We start from the raw sequence: 19,733 nt of genomic DNA on the forward strand, positions 1-19,733 counted from the left end.
ATACCCTACAAGATCAGGCGGACTCACTTGGGGAGCACTTTGAGAGCGTGTCAAGTGCCAACCATTACTCGCAATCCTTTCTCATATATAAACAAATAGAAGAATGTAAGCCACTCATGAGAAAATGTCAACAGAATGAACCATACAACTGTCCTTTTAGCATTGCCGAGTTGAGAGCTGCCTTGAGTGCATGCAAGAGCTCTGCACCGGGATCTGACAGGATCATGTATGAAATGATCAAAAACTTACATAAAGACACCCAAGTTACACTAGTCACACTTTTCAACACCATTTGGGCTGCGGGATACCTCCCGACTGCATGGAAAGAAGCTATAGTGATCCCGGTTTTGAAACAAGGCAAAGATCCTTCCTCAGTGGCAAGTTACCGCCCGATAGCCCTGACAAGCTGCCTTTGTAAGGTATTTGAAAAAATGATCAATCGCCGTCTCGTGCATCTCCTAGAGTCCAGGAAAATGCTTGACCCATTTCAGTGTGGTTTTCGGGAAGGGCGATCTACAACCGATCATCTTGTGCGCATCGAAGCGAGCATTCGCGATGCATTCGTGCACAAGCAATCTTTCTTATCTGTATTTCTGGATATGGAAAAAGCGTACGACACAACCTGGCGGTACGGAATCCTGCGCGATCTTTCCGCGCTAGGTATCCGCGGCAATATGTTAAATATTATAGAGAGCTACCTAGAGAACCGTACATTTCGAGTGAAAATAGGTCCTGCACTGTCGCGTACATTCATACAGGAAACTGGGGTACCCCAGGGTGGCGTACTCAGCTGCACGCTCTTTGTCGTCAAAATGAACACGCTTCGTGCATCTCTACCACCAGCTATTTTCTACTCCGTCTACGTAGACGATATACAGATAGGATTCAAATCCTGCAATCTGACTGTCTGCGAGAGACAGGTACAGCATGGTTTGAACAAGGTGTCACAGTGGGCAGAGAAAAACGGATTTAAAATCAATCCTCAAAAGAGTTCTTGTGTGCTGTTCACAAGGAAGAGAGGCCTAGTTCCGGATCCTTGCTTACAAATGTGTGGACAAGAGATACCAGTTAACAAAGAGCACAAATTTCTAGGTGTCATACTTGACTACAAACTCACTTTCGTCCCCCACATTAAACATCTTAAAGAAAAGTGTCTAAAAACAATGAACATAATCAAAATTCTATCCCAGACTACGTGGGGTAGTGACAGAAAGTGCTTAATGAACCTCTATAAAAGCCTCATTCGATCACGACTAGACTATGGTGCCGTGATTTATCACTCTGCCGCCCCAAGTGCGCTAAAAATGCTAGACCCTATTCACCATCTAGGTATCCGCTTAGCCACGGGCGCTTTTAGGACAAGTCCCATTGAAAGTCTGTATGTAGAATCAAATGAGTGGTCACTCCATTTTCAAAGAACATACATCAGCCAAAGTTATTTCCTAAAAGTCCACTCTAACCCTCAACATCCATGTTTCAATACCGTTAACGATATGACATATGCTACACTCTTTCATAATCGTCCCTCAGTAAGACAGCCTTTCTCGCTACGTGTGAGGGAGCTTAGCGAAGAAATGCACGTTCCACTCCTCGAGCTTCGCCTAATCCATCCAGCCAATCTGCTACCTCCTTGGGAGTGGCAGCTCATACAATGTGATATATCGTTCGTGGAAGTCACAAAGCATGCCCCAGAGATTGAAATAAAGATGCATTTCCGGGAACTCCAGCACAAATACTCCTGCACGGAGTTCTACACAGACGCATCAAAGTCACACGACGGGGTATCCTATGCAGCCGTCGGTCCATCCTTCTCGGAATCCGACGCACTGCACCCGGAAACTAATATCTTTACGGCTGAGGCCTACGCACTGCTGTCGGCCGTAAAGCATATAAATAAATCACAACTCCAGAAATCAATTATATATACGGACTCCCTAAGCGTCGTGAAGGCCTTGATGTCACCCTATAGACACAAAAATCCAGTACTTAATAAACTATATTCCGTCTTGTGTAGAGCGTACATATCTAACCAGCATATCATTATATGCTGGGTGCCTGGCCATAGGAGCATCGAGGGCAACGTTCTGGCGGACGAGATGGCTACGTCTATAGCATCGCAAGCCGTTAACCCTACTGCTGAGGTGCCTGTCACAGATTTGAGGCCTTTCTTGCGAAGGCGGCTGCGTGCCCACTGGCAACGCATGTGGGACGCCGAAAAAGATAATAAGCTCCACCTAATAAAGCCACAGTTAGGACTCTGGCCTTCCGTAACAAAATCACGCCGGACAGATGTCCTATTCTGTCGTCTAAGAATAGGACACACATTTGGCACACATAACTTTTTACTCACCGGAAACGAGCCTCCAACCTGTGGTAGATGCGGGGAGAGGCTGACCGTCCTCCACGTCCTTCTGGAGTGTCGGGCAGCCGAATCTGAAAGAAAGAAACATTTTCCCTTAGCATACCGCCAGCACATCCCCCTTCATCCAGTAATGTTACTCGGCCCAGAACCGCTGTTTGACTCCAGCGCAGTGCTGGGCTTCCTGAAAGATGTTGTTTTGCATGTTCTTAGCCCCACATGTTCGTAGCGGGTCCTATCTTCAGAGGATACCGCTGTGATAGCTCTTTCGTGTAGCACGCGCCTCTAGGCCCTTGTGTTTCAAGGGCTCTGGCGAGGCAGCAGTGCTCCAAGTAATTTTACTATCTTATACATTTTCCATTTTGCATCATTCTCCTACGATGGATTTTAATGGTCATAGTTTTCTTCATAAATCATCGCCATAATTTTATAGCACATACATTTTACGCAGTTTACAGCGACTATTTTTAGGCCACTTTACAGCCAACTCACATCTTCCATAATAAATCAAAAATAACACTTGTCATGGCGCTCTTTGGCCAAACCTGGCCCTTGCGCCACTAAACACAACACATCATCATCATCATCATCATGCATAATGGGGCATAAGGTGTACATTAAGGTGTACAGTAATATAACTATTCAACAGTTTGCGTCACCTAAAGTGCAGAACGAGGATTAAAAAAGCATGACGAAGTAATAAACTTACAATGAATGCATGCCCTATTGCAAAACCCAGTGCCACTGGGACCCAGTGCGCCTGATTATGGGCCCAATAAATGCTGGCATGCTGGGACACTGGCACACTGGGATGCCAGCGCACTGGGATGCCGGCACACTGGGATGCCCGCACACTGGGACGCCCGCACACTGGGACGCCCGCACACTGGGACGCCCGCACACTGGGACGTTGGTGTGCTCAGCCATGGCATTTTAGCAAAGGCACATGGCTTGCACCCGCATCATGACAATGTATGAGAAATGACATCAATTTCTGAGGAAGTTATTTATTTGAAAAAAAAAGATTAAAATAGGCCGGCCGCTTCATGCCACAGTTTTTGCGCGCTGGCCTAGCCGAGCGCTCTCTGCAAACAGATCCCGGATGGCTTTCCGAGCGTGCGCCCGCCGCTAGCCTCCGGGGATGTCGCTGGGAGTTTCCACAATAAGCTTTTCGACTACATCTGAAAAATGTATGCACCAGATTACATTTAAAACACACATGACAATCAAGTAACTATATTGAAGTCTACATGCAAACAGCCTTCGTAAAAGGAATTCTGCAATAGACCGTGCAACAAATTAAATGTCCCTATATAAGGCTACTGTCACCAAACCTTCACATTACGCATGCAAAGATGTTCGAACCCTTCTTGTTGCTTACGCAATACAAGCAGTGAGCTCAACCATTGGACATCATTCAGAACATTTAGAGACACGTAGTAGTTTGCAAATTCTGCAAGCTTCTGCAAAAAACACTCTTGTAATACACTGTGCAAGCACACTCTTTGGCTGCGAAAGCATGGTTGCATTTGCTAATAAAATATCTGGTCTCCACATCATATAACCAGTATGCAAACCGTATATAATTGTTCCAGCTATTGTAAAGCACACGTTCATAGATACTGCAGACACTAAAAGGGGGCATGAATTTGTGCAGTGTTACTTACTCATTATGGCAGTCACCTTATTAGGCGTCGCCTGCTGCTTTCCAATGGCATCGGAATTTTTCCAGCTAGAATGGCCTGTCAACGAGCGAATCTTCAGCTCACTCACTGTCCAAAAAAAACGTGCCATTTCCCTGGCCACTTTCATCTCGTGGCCAGCCTTCATAATATATGCCAGCTTGTTTTCAGGTATAGTTATGCCTGGCCCAAGGTGTACCTACAAGCATGAAAAAGTATGAAAACAAAGCACATTGTAAAATTTTTCAGTCAGGCAATAACAAGGGAAAACACACCAGGGTGATAATCTCTCATTGACAGACTTAATTATTTTTCCTTAATAGCAAAAATTTTAGTTGTGGGCTTTTATTGTTCCAAAGCAACACTATGAGGGATGAGGGATGCTGCAGTGAGGGCCAAATGAATTCTTATCACCTGCGGTTCTCTTATGTTAGCAAACGCTCATCTATTTGCATTTAGATATCTTCCTCAGAATGCAGCTGCCACTACTCAGGTACGGAACCTGCAGCCTCATGATCAAGAGCAGAACACCTCCATTAGCCATGAGCCACCGTGAAGGGTCCTAACAAAAAATGTTTTCTAAACACGTTTTCAGGTTGTCGCACTACTAATCATGATTTCTTTATGGTAGTTTTGATAAAAATATGGCAAGCTTGCTGTGCATAGTTTCTATATTAATTTTAAGTGCTAGAAAAAAATAAATATCAGCTGTGAGTTACTTTGTATCATGGACCATAAGAACTATGGCCAGTTAGCGCAAATCGACATAAAAATAAGGGGAGGAAGAGGCAAGGTAAGCGCTAACTCTCAAGTGCTTATTGGGGACACAGGTACATTAAATGTATACCAAAAACCTACGAACATGCATTTACAAGCACGCATTACAGCACCCACATAATATTTTTTCAATAAACTGACTCTCCAAGAGAAAGAAAGTAACTGATGTGTTGCTGATACATGAAGCCCCAAGTTTCCTGATGTGAAAAGCTTCAGTTAATTCACCTACAGCTGCATCCTTACTTCGACCTATAATCCTGATCTGGTCTAGCCATGGCTCACACTGATGTGCTTGGCAGCAGGCAGGCAAATGCGTCCTGTCTAAATTTACTCTTCAAAGACAGCTCGTGTTCCCGTGCAGGCTCGTTTACGCAGCGCCAGTCTGGCAAACGTTGCTCTTAACGGAGGTAGCGGTATTCTGTACATCAGGAGCTTGATGTGGGTGAGCTGGTGTAACATTTGAAGAAAAACAGCTCTAGAGAGATGAGGACGAAAAGAACATGTATTCAGTTGGAAGTTTAGTGCCTGTCCATTGTACATGTTCTTCTTTTCGTCCTCATCTCTCTAGAGCTGTTTTTCTTCAAATGTTACACCAGCTCACCCACATCAAGCTCCTGCTGTACAGAATACCACTACCTTGCGGTAAGAGCAACGTCTGCCAGACTGGCGCTACGTAAACGAGCATGCATGGGAACACGAGCTGTTTTTAAAGAGTAAATTTAGACGGGACGCATTTGCCTGCCCAGTGCCAAGCACATCAGTGTGAGCCATGGCTAGACCAGGGGGGCTATTCTGCAAGAGTCCACCTAGTGGACTGTCCACTTCGGCCTGACGTCATCAGATGCGCGTTCTGTTGTTCTGAACTTCGGCGAGTGCTGACGTCATCAAAAGGGAATCCGAACTTGCACTAAAATGAAGTGGAAGACCGCGTACCCGAAGGGCGTAGTGCCCGGGGCGCCCTGGAACTCACCCGTGACAACGTAAATCGAATGAAATGCCGTTTAGCCGTTTGTTATTAGTTTCGGTTGTGGTTTGCCGAGTGAAGATATGAGACGAGCTTGACCGCGTGACTGGTAACAACATAATGTGTCTGAAAATTTTATTTTCATCATCTTTTTGTACGGTATAGCGGCGTTTCACTTTTTTCTGGCATTGTAAACTGCAATTGCTAGTTTGCCACCAGAGGGCCACGTATCGAACCGAAACTCAAGATGGCAGCTGTTTGAAATGAATGAAACAGCTGACCACAAACCGTCGCTTACCGAGCATCCCCGTAAACTGACGGCAGCACAGTATGTCTTGTTGGTAGTTGCTGTCTTGGTGCATTCGCTGACACTAGTGTTGGAACTGAAGCGCAAAATGACAGCGTCTACGCTTGCAGTGAATAGTTGACGCACGATCGTCGGCCACTGAGCGTGGGTAATCCCTGTAAAGTAGCGGTGGCAGTATGTCGTGTTGATGGTTGCTGTCTCGGAGAGTTCTCCCATAGTACTACTGAAATCGTTGTCAATGGACGCGCACCAGACGATGTATGCCTGGTCGTCACGACTGCGATGCTTCGAGAGAACTTGCAACTCGAATCGCCTCTAGTACCACACCGACAACTGTATCGTCTGCTGCGTCGACGAAATATGACATTCAACGGTAAGTCGCGGCGTTGAACAGACGGCAGTGATGTTGACTGCTCATAATAATCTTTATGCAGGCCCACAAGTTCAAGAAGAGTGTACTGCAAAGCGTTTATTCATGATGCTGAATAAAAGAGTCCAGTGGCGGTCTGTACGTTTTCCTGAATATTTTCTACCCCTCTGCAGTCAAGCTTCCAGACGACAGTGTTTGTCCATCACAGCGCCATGGCACCACGGGACATTGGCCCTCACATAAACCATCGGCAACAGGAAATTATAATCAACTTTATGGAACGAAATCCCCGCTTAGTTAAATCATCAGGAGATCTGGACCCAAAATTCACAGCTCAAAGAAAAAAGTAAATGTGGGAGGAGCTCGCCAATTTGCTAAACGATGCCGGCCCTCCCACAAAGCCCGTGGTGCACTGGCGTTGCTGGTGGAATAGATTTGTAAGTCGGGCCAGGGCGGACGCAGGAAACCTCTCCGCCGAGATGAAGTAAGTAAACCAGGCGTGCATGCGTTACGGTAACGTCTGTTTCGAGCGTTTACGCAAACCACATTGCAGGTCTACCGGCGGTGGACTTCTTGGGGGCGCCAAGGGCCGAGTGCTCGCCCTACTCGGCCCTGCAAGCACCGTACCGGCGCGGCCTGCGCCCTTCGTGAGCAGCCACTGCGAAGTGAGAATCTCCCTTGTATATTTGTATTCCTTTAGAAAAGCCAGGATTGGCAGTTAGAAACCTTCACCTGTCCTGTTGCCTTGTTTAACTAAGCAGTAAGGAAGGGCATAATGAGATTTTGTAAATAAAACTAGTAGGCAATAAACAATGCTGGAGCACAAGTTTCCATTACAAATGAAGGCCTTGGAGGCAAGCTGTACCTAAATAGAGCAAAGCCTACTGGATTGCACAATATGCTTCACCTTTTGTAACTATTGTGACCAGTGTCTGCATCTCTTAAGCTTAACAATTTGTTTGTTTTTTTTTTTCTTAAATGCAGAGCGACTCCCGGCAACCACACACCTCAGCTGTGACTGAGGTGTCACAGCCAGGCGACACCTCAGTCTCTGCAGCCTCAGCACCTCAGCAGCAACCACCATCTGCGAGCACCGGCGTTACAGGAAGGTGTAGTGCCAGCCGTAAGTGTGTGGTGTGTGAACGTAATTGCGACCTCACGCGAAATATGTGTGCATTGAATGTCAACATAGCTGTAATAGTGATATAGAAGTTCCTTGTACTGGTCACTGCAGATGAAAGGCACCTTGCAGTACTTTATGCATGTGAGACAAACATGTCAAGTGAAGAAAGGAGACCGCACAGAGAAGGTATACTCAAGAGAGGTACTACAACCAACTGATTTTATTGCTGCTTGGTCAGTACCGGTGTACACACAGAGGCACAGCAAGGCAAAAAAGAAAGTAAGCACAAAAACCCTGAGCATGTGTTGGTGGGCTAATTCGTTAAGCATGGTTACAAAGACTGCGCCGAATAAAACAACACACGAAGAAGGGGGACGTGCTGTCTCGTGTCCCCCTTCTTCGTGTGTTGTTTTATTCGGCGCCGTCTTTGTAAACAAAAACCCTGTAGATCACCAAATAAGTTAACGTGGCATTTGCTTGTTGCGTGCACATGTTGACATTTATTTTTCTAGCTAGGAACCTATACCTCATGACATAAGTAAATTACGCAAAGGTTCTGTGTGTACTGTGTGTGCGCAGTGTATGTGTACTGGTTAGTGGTATGTCAAAAAATTGCAGTAACCTTCATAGCGGTGTTGTGATGAAGAGACTACGCAAAACCTATTCTTTTTTTTTAATTCTGGACACGATAGATTGAATGTAATGCCCTGAAATAAAAGATGCAATCGTTACAAAAATGAGAAAGGAAGACACACTTTTCACATGTGTCTAATGTTGCTTGTCCCCGTCGCCCACGGTGTTATCATACATTACTTACCGATATGGGCAATTATACACGCTTGATAGCAAGTGTTTAAATGCGAAAGGCACGTAAAGTTTATTTGTCCACGTGGCGTATTGGTTAATAGGAAAACTGAAGGCATACAAGGAGCACTTGTTCGGGCAGCACTGTAACCTAGTGGAACTGCTCATGAACGCTATACACACAGACACCGAAACAGCACTGAGGAAAAGGTGTGTCAGCAAGGCATGCCATACATTTTTTGCACGTATATTTGCTATTGCTATCCTGAAGCAGTAAGATGTGCACCTACTTGTAACGATGCATATGTGGTACGTCGTTATGCTGCAATCTCAGAATTTCACACCATGGCAGTGATTTGATAACCTATTCTGTTTGCGTTTTGGGGGATCAACTTTATGGAACAGGACATGTAGTAACGCACCACTGTAAACTTGTTGACCACTAGATGCTTGGTAAAGGTCCAAGCATTCGCATTGACAAGGCAGTTATGTTTGGAAATTTCACCTGGAGCCACACGTGCTTTTTTCATTTCATGTAATTTCCTTACAGACCGCAGAGTAGGAATATTACATAAAGGGCAATAACATTTGAACAAAACAAGCCTGCTCATATGTGAACATGCGGTGCGAGGAGCCCAAGTGGATGTAAAATGCAATTGGGTGAGGCGTCTGAGTAATGCATGTAAGAGTCTTGGTCATTAGTGGGTATGTTATACGCTATGCGTGTGCTTGAGGCAACTTCATGTTTCACCTACTCTCAGCTGTGCAGCAGATTGTTTAGCTTTCAGCTTTAATTGGAGTGGTGAAGAGTCGAACAAACTGAACGCATACTTCATAGATACTCTGTTATTGAATGTTAACGCTACGTATGTTGTACATACACTGCAATCCACATAAAAGAAACGATGAGCTGCATTAGTTGCGTGGCTGTAAAAGGAACTGTAATTTCCATTTTAACACGTTTCTATAACGATTCCAAGGTTTATGCTCCTCATGTGAGACCATGAAGTATTCGTGTTTCAGGTATGAAATGTATGCACAGTCAAGTACAACATGAAACCTGGTGCAGATGAATACTTGTATTACATTTTGCTAATGCTGCCATAATTGCACTGCTCTTCCTTAAACAGCATAGTTACATTTTTTTAGTCGCGCAGCTTAGAAGCTAGTGTGCTCCTGAAATTATGCAGGGCCTCCAAGAGCTACATCAAGAGGCCGCTTGCTGCAGCAGGCTGTGGGGGACACCGCGAAAAGGGTCACCCTCGCAGCTGCGCGAAATGAGCTAGCCGAAAAATTATTGGAGGAGTCCCGCAAGGTGAGATGGCAGTGCTGATAGAGTGTGTACGTGTAATTCAACCCGAGCGAATGAATTTTTGCCGCAGTCGAGTGCAGATGTGTAGTTGGTGAATAGAAATGAAAACGGGGAAAAAGTTCCTACAATTTAGCATGTTAAGCAAACTAGTAACTCAAATGCAGAGACACAAGGAATGTATGTTACGAATGTATGAATCTTCATTATGTACGTAACATTTGACATGAGAAGTATTGACTATTGTCTAGGGGATTCTGGAATGTGTTGCGCTTTTCTAGACGGTATGAACATAACCTAATGTGCAAAACAAAGTTGCGCATCACAAGCAAGTTTATGCCCAGAAAAGTGGATTGAAGTCGTGTAACAAGCAGCTTCTAGTGCTTAGGCAGCCGTAATACCTTTTGTCACATGTAGTGCTGTTCAATACATTGTTATTCATGTACGCATAGCTAGCATAAAATGTACTGATTTCTGCAATACAAAGTGATGAACCCTTTCATTGTTGTTTTCCTTTCGGGCATGAAACACCCCCAGCGGTTTTTCTTTCTCAGATATTGCAAACGAAATGCCAGTTTCTTTTTGTTTGTGCAGAAAGAAAAAAATATGATGCCACCTACAATGGCAAATGCTCCCTTTCTGTGGTCCTCAAATCACTGTCACACAAAAGCAATGTCAAAGAAACGCAGAAACACATCAGTGCGTCGACAGCACTGAAAGGGTTCAGGTGATAGCTTATCAGGACCTCACGGCCTCCAGTATGAGTTTTATACACACTTCTGTAATCAGTTGAAAAGCACTGTGATGCAGCTACATGTCATTTGCCAGACATATGGATAAGTGTAGCGTATCGAAACAGGGCGATGTTTAGGTGAATTTTAACACCTCATAATTTTCACCAACTACCCCCCCCCCTCCCCATGACCCCTTTTGGCATGGCTGAGAACCTTTCGTTATGAATAGCAATGTTGCACTTGCAACGGCCAAAATGCGAGATACTTTCTCCTGGCGTCAGGGGCCACATCATGCCTGTGACAACAGCAGTCTATCTAGTGGTTGTGCTTCCAAACATTGAAGCGTTATTACTGGCACATTCATTTAGAAAACATGTACATTTGACAGAAAATGCAAGATGTGCAATTGGAACAATACAAAACTGTTTTAACTAGCTGTTAGTTGCATACCAATGTGTGCATAAGCAACCCCACATATCACAATGTTACTTTGAAATTGAGTGCATTCGTTGCTTACCTATCGTCACAAGATAGGCACACTCTTAAGTGTGGTAACATAGCATTGTTTTACACTGCACATTTGTCATTCTGTGGTGGTGACCTAACATGTATTGTACATGTGACAGTTCATTGATGTTTGCCTGCTTGCAGCGTTTTCTTGGGTCTTGTACTCTGACCATGCAGTCCTGCTTGTATATGCACTCTGTGAACTTTTCCCGGGTCAAGCATTCTGTTGTCAGTGGCCCCTGAGAAATGTACCAACGCAGTTATACTGTGTCTCGTTTCAAATGCTCTCAAAAAATTTTGCTCTGCTCGCAAATGCGTCAAGATGCCATGCATATAGCTGAACATCTGTACCCAAGCATGCTTTTCATTCATCTATAACGACCGCTATAACTGTGCTGTAACCACACATCTGGCAATATCTGAATCTCATGTGAGAGTCCATATGGTCAAGCAGCCATTGTCGTTTGCTTTGTAGCACTTCATCTTTTTATTATGTTATTTGTGACGTTACATGTGTCCGTAGCAGCACACAGCACATTTAAAAGATTTATGTCAATTATGATGACAGAAATCAGCATGGAGCGACATATGGTTGCATCAGAAAGCTTTACAAACATGGCGTTGACAAGAACTGAAAAAAACCGGCAATGCTACATAGCAAGAGAGACGGACGACCAGCACATGACAATGCGAGGTACAGCTGTAGTTTTTATGAAACGAGACACCCGAGCACGTTGCTAGTAAGGCAAATGAATAGCACCAACAATATCAATACAAATAAACATGTCAGTTGCAAAGCAGTGACGGGGCAATTAGTAACATATATGAATCATTACAAACCGCACACTGTTAATGAATAAGTCCATTAAAACGCATCACTGTTACCTGTAGAAATAGGAGGAAATTACACGACATCTGACTATCAATGCAATACATGCTTGCAGGTTTCGCAGAGAACTTGGCTAGCACAGGAACATGCATTCCATTTTAATTGTGGATCGAGAGCTATAGTGCAGTAGCAGAAATAGTTGCACCAAAACCTACAGGCAAAAGGTGGATAGTACAGAGCAGCCAAACGAAGCTACAAAAGCTTTGTTTCGCAGAACAGGCTTGCATATGTCCTGCGTCGTGAGGTTGACATTACATAGAGTGCATTGTTCACTTGTCTATGTATCTAACAATCAGACATGTTGCAGTGCCTACCCAACATTTCTCCCTCAGAAAACAATACGTTGGTACGTCCTTGCAGTGATGCAAGCAGTACCGAGATTGAGAGTGCACACATGCAAGTAGGAGTCACATTAGGCAAGCACTAGCAAGTTGACGTGATGTGCTGCCATTGCGACACTTCACCCAAATGCGGATGCAAACATCATTGGGCAACGTCACCATGGCGAAACAGCACTGGATGAAATCTATACAAGAGCAAGGTTGCGCCCAACCTACCACTAGGCATGCAGTCCATTCTTGCAGTATGTGAAACCAGCTGTCATTCTGCTGACCCAGAGGCACAGGCCAGACTTGCATGCCTGTCAAGTCATACCTGCACCACGCCAGATGATCAGTCGCCGAGACGCTATGCAAACGCTGCATTAGCCTCTCTAGGCTGGGCCGTAATTGACAAATTAATCACATGCGAATTGCCACCTGTACAAAAAGCAGTTTTGTGCCGGTGGAGGCTAGCCATGTTCACTTACAATACATGGTTCAAGTGACAGCCCCACTAATGGTTCATTAGATTGTCTACACGTTTCGCATGCCTGGCTTTGACCCAACCATACTCTTGTGTTCCCAGTGCAATTGCATCCAGTGCTGCTTCACATTACCAGTTATCCTCACATATTCTTGTCGTCGTGATGGCAGCAGTACATTTCATTAGAAGCGAGGCTGAATGAGTGCTGCTGCATGCTGGCAGAGTGAAAATAGTAGCCTCGTTCTGTCCGTTACATTTTCGCAAGATTAAACAGCAAGTCAGAACGTGGCAGCACGTTTGTTAGGCGGATGTGTACGAAAGAGCCCAAGTTTGGATGAATGTGTCGGTGCTAGTGGCATTGCATGGCCATGTGTTTTGCCGTCGAAGCCGACCGCATGTTCAGCAAAACTCTGCTTTTCACAGTAACATGTGTAGAAGCATGGCTGATGAAAGATTTTTATTGCAGCAAACTGCTGAGCTGCAGGCGCTCAACGACCAGGTTGGCAGGCTGGCCGACGCAGTGGAGCGGCAGGCAGACGCCCTGGAACGGCAGCTGAGGCCAATTTCGGAGTTGGCCACAGTCATGGCCTCATTTATTGCAAATTATACGCCACAAGTTTAGTGTTGATTTCCAACTAATGTGTATGTATTAAAACTTCTTAAAAACACCAGCATATGTTTCAAGGTTTACTAGTAATGTAGTGTGGCAATGTCACAGGTGAAACTGCCCCAAATTATTTTTCAGCAATTCTTGGAGCAAGTAACATTGCGTGTTAGAGCAGTCTGGAGCAGACATAATTGTATTTTGGATCAATTTGGGGCAGAAAATATTCATTTTGATGCAGTTTGGAGCAGGCCAATGTCAATTTTGGTGGAATAATGGAATTTACAGGGCACTTCGAAAGCACATAGGTACATTAAAGACCAACACGAAAACAACATTACAGTATGTAAAGAGGCCGCATTGTGCATGTTTTTCTGCAGAAAGGCAAGAGCATTGGTGGCACTATGATCTAACTACACATTCCCGTGCCAAAGCTGATAACTGCAATGTTATTAAATCATGTGGTGCAATCAACGCGGTCACACAGCTTCTAGTTCACGATATGTCACTGCAGTCGCAGAGAGCCGCGACCAACTCCGGGCTGGTGAAGCTTCTAGCTATTCCAATCTGTTTTTACCGCAATAGCAATTATATGGACACTGTAGGCGCATTTGTGCCGTCGCTGTAGCCGTGATGTTCCAGATTAATTCCAGGGGTACACTTCTTTGCAGTACATACGTACATACAGTACATACGTACATACTAAGTGTACATACTGCAAAGAACTATGTTCACTTCTTTGCAGTACATACGAGCATAACATGTCGAAAAAGTAAACCGCTCCTCGATGATGGGACACAAATGTGTGTCCGCCTCAGACAGCGGAAAAATCTCGTCATGTTAACGACTTACAGCATAAATAAATCTCGATGTGTGTCACAATGTAACACACGTAGGAAACTAAAGGGAACATGACGAATATGGCCAATCATTCAAAGATGACAAATTCTAATAAAAGAATTGTCGCACGAGACCATTTGAGCAAGCACAGTAGCAGCACAGCCCACATAGCATGTCTTCCAGTGCATACAGAACAACAAACTGTTGCCACAAAAGTTTGAGTGCGTTCCTTTACAGCTTATGCTATCGAAACCTAAACTGTATGTTGAATAATTCACATGGACATAAAGGAGGTGGAAACTACGGCTTGGCATATGAACTGCATGCATTTTTGGTTTCGGTCATGAGTGAACATGACCTCGTAGGAGCACATGGAAATACACGGTAAGAAGCTTGTCTTTGTCAGCCATGCAACAAAAATCACTTTCTCAGTCACAACAGTACAGGTGACACATTGAGATACACATGATAATGCAACATAGCTCGAAACATATCATTCAACCAAATGAGGTGACCAGCGAATTGTGAAACGCACCTAAAAACAAAAAACTTCGTATGATCAGCCCCACATTGCTTTTAGCACAATGCTTAGTTTCCGTTGTAAATTTATTTTCAAAGTTGTGCAACACAAAAGAAGGGAATGAAATGTAAATTTTGTCAGCCACTCAAACGAGGAACAATTGTGCAAGTTGCACTTTTTAACATGAACCGCATAGTTCGAGTTCGCAAAGGTGTTGCAAATATGCTGTCAATTTAATATTGTACATCATAAAGCGCACTGAATGTGCAGCAATGCTACGTAAGCTGTTCCGCGTTTGAAGATCATTGTTGGGTGTCATTCACATTCAGGTACATACAATCGTGTTATGTTACACGTTTCACGTCGTGGCGCCCTTCTTTCAGTGAAGCTTTCCGAAATTACCTGTTAGCGGATTTGTAGTAAACTTTGCCCCTATGTTACTCACAGGTGCCATTTTTCTTGTAATACCGCAATTTTTATTTCTCTTGAAGGTTCAACACATTTCAATGCGATTGCTGTGACGATGATGTTAGGCAAGCGACTTGTACAGTTACGATACACTTTAAATGGAACCTCTGGTGTTTAAGTGCATTAGGATGTTTTAATATCCAAATGCCGTTGACATTACTGTTACCAGTGGAATGGCATAATTGGCTTAGAAGCTCATCCGTAATTTTAAATTGCGAATAAACCTTCGATTGCTCATACAGAGTCAGCACTGCAGGATCGATATTTTTTTTGCCCACTGTGCAAGGCAGCTGACATGCCCAAACACAACACCGTGTGCTGCAGGTAGACGAAGAAAAGCATCGGTTGTGACGTATCTAAAAATGATGATTGCTGGCCATCGACTCGTGCGAAAGGGTCCTAGCTTCGTCGTTTGTGGTCTAAGTGGTCGTGTAGTGTACGACATCACAAACACGGGACGCCAGGTGCAGAGTTATACATCCGTGGGCATGGCCCGGGAGCATGCAACCAATATTTGAGGTTCGTGATAAGGAAAACTAATTCATGTTTAGTCACATCGTTTGGCATGAACAATTAGAGTACAAAAGGGAATGTATACTCAAAATTTCAATTTCAAGGTCAGTGGACATAGAAAAATTTCCCAAGTTGCCCTTTCAGTGACCATTTTCAGTTGGCTATGAGATGGACCTTCCTATTAGATATATGGTAGAGGCTACAAAATGCTTCAACTATTTAAAGAAAAGGTAGTACGCAACACTTTCACATGTTTAGAAACTTCTGCAACATTGTAGGTTACGAAAGTATTACACATTCAGCTCGAAGTGACGCTTTTGTGTTAGAAGAAGCAATCACGTGAGATCACATCCATAAAAAAATACTGCTCCTCCACATACGGTGAAGGTATGAGTCCCACTTTCATTGAGCAAAAATTGTTCTTGCAGTCTCCATGCATTACAATTGCTTCATGCAAACCTTTCGTCTATGTTTTTGAAGAAAGCTGTTGCTCCTCGAAAATTAGCAATTGCACACTACATGGCTCATACGAACACTTGCAATAGACCTCCTTGCTCTACAGTGGTGCAACAGAGTTGATACCAAGTTGAGAAGATTCTGTCAAGGGAAATGTGAGACTGGACCCACTACCACGTCACTGCTATGATACTAACGGAATTTCAGAAGGCCGACAGTACAGCAACCATTGAACGACAGTTCTGGATGAAGCATTATTGACAACAAAGAAACCACATGATGCACACCATGGTGTGGTGATGACGGCATTACGACCACTGCACGTCAACCATGAAATGTTGAAGCTGTGTAGGAAATATGATGACAATGGCCTAACACACACAGCGAGATGACATGATGATGGAATACATGAACCTGGTATGCTGACAAAAACAGGATGACAATGGTGTCATCATGAGATCAAAGCCAATGATGGAGATGGTATTGTGCAATTCCGACTCAGAGATGCGGGCACAATGAATGCAACGGCATGACTGATGTAGGGTAGCAAAGTGGACTCAGTCTGGTTAAATACCCTGCCTTTCCTTCTTCCCTTTCTCTCTCTCTGTCTCATGAAATAATGACAGCTGATTTCACGGTACGACAACAACGGCATAGGCAGCAGCACATATGCAATGGAAAGGTGGTGAGAGTGATACTGAAAACGACACAAATACGATGAAGCGACAAGAAAGAAATCACAACAGCATTAGGGGGATGAAGTAATGGCAACATCGCAACTGCATGCTATAATGCCATAACGCTATGATGCTGGAATGTTGTAATGATGTGCAACCATTCTTACTACTCTTCTTTTCTCACTGTTCATGCAAGACGCACGGTGCATAACATTCATGTACTGCCAACAGAAAGCGAGAACACCACAGCTACACATACCCATACTGCACGACACACAGCCACACAGGTGTCGCATCTCAGAGGCAGTAAACTGCTAGCTGCAGGCAAAACACAGCACACAAGCAAAACTGCGAGTACGTGTACCCACATTGCACGACACACAGCCACACAGGTGTCGCGTCTCAAGGGCAGTAAACTGCTAGCTGCAGGCAAAACACAGCACACAAGCAAAACTGCGAGTACGTGTACCCACACTGCACGACACACAGCCACACAGGTGTCACGTCTCAGGGGCAGTAAACTGGTAGCTGCAGGCAAAACACAGCACACAAGCAAAACTGCGAGTACGTGTACCCACACTGCACGACACACAGCCACACAGGTGTCGCGTCTCAGAGGCAGTAAACTGCTAGCTGCAGGCAAAACACAGCACGCAAGCAAAACTGCGAGTACGTGTACCCACACTGCACGACACACAGCCACACAGGTGTCGCGTCTCAGAGGCAGTAAACTGCTAGCTGCAGGCAAAACACAGCACACAAGCAAAACTGCGAGTACGTGTACCCACACTGCACGACACACAGCCACACAGGTGTCACGTCTCAGGGGCAGTAAACTGGTAGCTGCAGGCAAAACACAGCACACAAGCAAAACTGCGAGTACGTGTACCCACACTGCACGACACACAGCCACACAGGTGTCGCGTCTCAGAGGCAGTAAACTGCTAGCTGCAGGCAAAACACAGCACACAAGCAAAACTACGAGTACGTGTACCCACACTGCACGACACACAGCCACACAGGTGTCAAGTCTCAAGGGCAGTAAACTGCTAGCTGCAGGCAAAACACAGCACACAAGCAAAACTGCGAGTACGTGTACCCACACTGCACGACACACAGCCACACAGGTGTCGCGTCTCAGAGGCAGTAAACTGGTAGCTGCAGGCAAAACACAGCACACAAGCAAAACTGCGAGTACGTGTACCCACACTGCACGACACACAGCCACACAGGTGTCACGTCTCAGGGGCAGTAAACTGGTAGCTGCAGGCAAAACACAGCACACAAGGAAAACTGCGAGTACGTGTACCCACACTGCACGACACACAGCCACACAGGTGTCGCGTCTCAAGGGCAGTAAACTGCTAGCTGCAGGCAAAACACAGCACACAAGCAAAACTGCGAGTACGTGTACCCACACTGCACGACACACAGCCACACAGGTGTCGCGTCTCAAGGGCAGTAAACTGCTAGCTGCAGGCAAAACACAGCCCACAAGCAAAACTGCGAGTACGTGTACCCACACTGCACGACACACAGCCACACAGGTGTCACGTCTCAGGGGCAGTAAACTGGTAGCTGCAGGCAAAACACAGCACACAAGGAAAACTGCGAGTACGTGTACCCACACTGCACGACACACAGCCACACAGGTGTCGCGTCTCAAGGGCAGTAAACTGCTAGCTGCAGGCAAAACACAGCACACAAGCAAAACTGCGAGTACGTGTACCCACACTGCACGACACACAGCCACACAGGTGTCACGTCTCAGGGGCAGTAAACTGGTAGCTGCAGGCAAAACACAGCACACAAGCAAAACTGCGAGTACGTGTACCCACACTGCACGACACACAGCCACACAGGTGTCACGTCTCAGGGGCAGTAAACTGGTAGCTGCAGGCAAAACACAGCACACAAGGAAAACTGCGAGTACGTGTACCCACACTGCACGACACACAGCCACACAGGTGTCGCGTCTCAAGGGCAGTAAACTGCTAGCTGCAGGCAAAACACAGCACACAAGCAAAACTGCGAGTACGTGTGCCCACACTGCACGACACACAGCCACACAGGTGTCGCGTCTCAAGGGCAGTAAACTGCTAGCTGCAGGCAAAACACAGCACACAAGCAAAACTGCGAGTACGTGTACCCACACTGCACGACACACAGCCACACAGGTGTCGCGTCTCAAGGGCAGTAAACTGCTAGCTGCAGGCAAAACACAGCACACAAGCAAAACTGCGAGTACGTGTACCCACACTGCACGACACACAGCCACACAGGTGTCGCGTCTCAAGGGCAGTAAACTGCTAGCTGCAGGCAAAACACAGCACACAACCAAAACTGCGAGTACGTGTACCCACACTGCACAACACACAGCCACACAGGTGTCACGTCTCAGGGGCAGTAAACTGGTAGCTGCAGGCAAAACACAGCACACAAGCAAAACTGCGAGTACGTGTACCCACACTGCACGACACACAGCCACACAGGTGTCACGTCTCAGGGGCAGTAAACTGGTAGCTGCAGGCAAAACACAGCACACAAGCAAAACTGCGAGTACGTGTACCCACACTGCACGACACACAGCCACACAGGTGTCGCGTCTCAAGGGCAGTAAACTGCTTGCTGCAGCCCAAACACAGTGAAGGAGAAAAATTGGGCGTTACTGTAGTCCCACCACACGGAGCACAGTGACGCACATGTGGCGCCGTGCCGGAAGTAAGCTCATTGTGCATAACTTTCTAGCTGTCCAGTGCGTGACGTTGCGCTCGACGGCGAGCTCGCTGAATGTGCAGCAAATGTGCATTGCGGCTGATGCCATACAGTGCAATTTGCCTGTCCCGTGTGGCCTTGCCCCTTGCGTACAGCGTTCTGCCGCCACGGGTCGGACCGCCGTCATCACTTGGCAAGACGTCTTCCTGGTCGTCGTCGTCATCCTCACCGGCAATGTTGCTGTCGTCGTCAAGAAGCGGCTCGCTGGCGTCGAGACATAAGTTATGCAGCGCTGCACAAGCCGCGACAAT

At 45.7% G+C, this 19,733-nt stretch overlaps 2 protein-coding genes across 3 annotated transcripts in view; one reads left to right on the plus strand and one right to left on the minus strand.

The window, feature by feature from the left end:
• Positions 1-2,958: 2,958 nt before the first annotated feature.
• LOC140217386 (BEN domain-containing protein 5-like) overlaps positions 2,959-19,733 on the minus strand; it is a 386,196-nt gene continuing 369,421 nt past the window's right edge. The window contains exons 2-3 of the mRNA XM_072287958.1: positions 4,027-4,240; positions 2,959-3,540 (exon numbers count right to left, since the gene is read on the minus strand). Coding sequence (XP_072144059.1) covers positions 3,488-3,540; positions 4,027-4,240 — 267 coding nt within the window. The 3' untranslated portion in view covers positions 2,959-3,487. The remainder of the gene's footprint in view (positions 3,541-4,026; positions 4,241-19,733) is intronic.
• On the plus strand, positions 5,253-14,215 carry LOC129383227 (uncharacterized). Of its 2 annotated transcripts, XM_072287955.1 has the most exons (6): positions 5,253-6,462; positions 6,524-6,943; positions 7,013-7,124; positions 7,444-7,582; positions 9,577-9,701; positions 13,096-14,215. In XM_072287955.1, the coding sequence occupies exons 2-6, from the start codon at positions 6,810-6,812 to the stop codon at positions 13,249-13,251; spliced, it is 666 nt and encodes a 221-aa protein (XP_072144056.1). In that variant the 5' UTR covers positions 5,253-6,462; positions 6,524-6,809; the 3' UTR covers positions 13,252-14,215. The 2 variants fall into 2 exon arrangements, with proteins under 2 accessions (XP_072144056.1, XP_072144055.1); XM_072287954.1 differs by having other exon boundaries at positions 5,253-6,943.

Source organism: Dermacentor andersoni, chromosome 4 (genome assembly GCF_023375885.2).
Source record: "Dermacentor andersoni chromosome 4, qqDerAnde1_hic_scaffold, whole genome shotgun sequence".
Classification (NCBI taxonomy): Eukaryota; Metazoa; Arthropoda; class Arachnida; order Ixodida; family Ixodidae; genus Dermacentor; species Dermacentor andersoni.

Bases quoted from the DNA above. Each gene is read 5' to 3' on its own strand.
- LOC129383227 (XM_072287954.1), top strand. From the start codon at position 6,810: ATGTGGGAGGAGCTCGCCAATTTGCTAAACGATGCCGGCCCTCCCACA. The intron at 7,125-7,443 runs GTGAGAATCTCC...TCTTAAATGCAG, and splicing joins TCGTGAGCAGCCACTGCGAA to AGCGACTCCCGGCAACCACA. The intron at 9,702-13,095 runs GTGAGATGGCAG...TTTTTATTGCAG, and splicing joins TATTGGAGGAGTCCCGCAAG to CAAACTGCTGAGCTGCAGGC.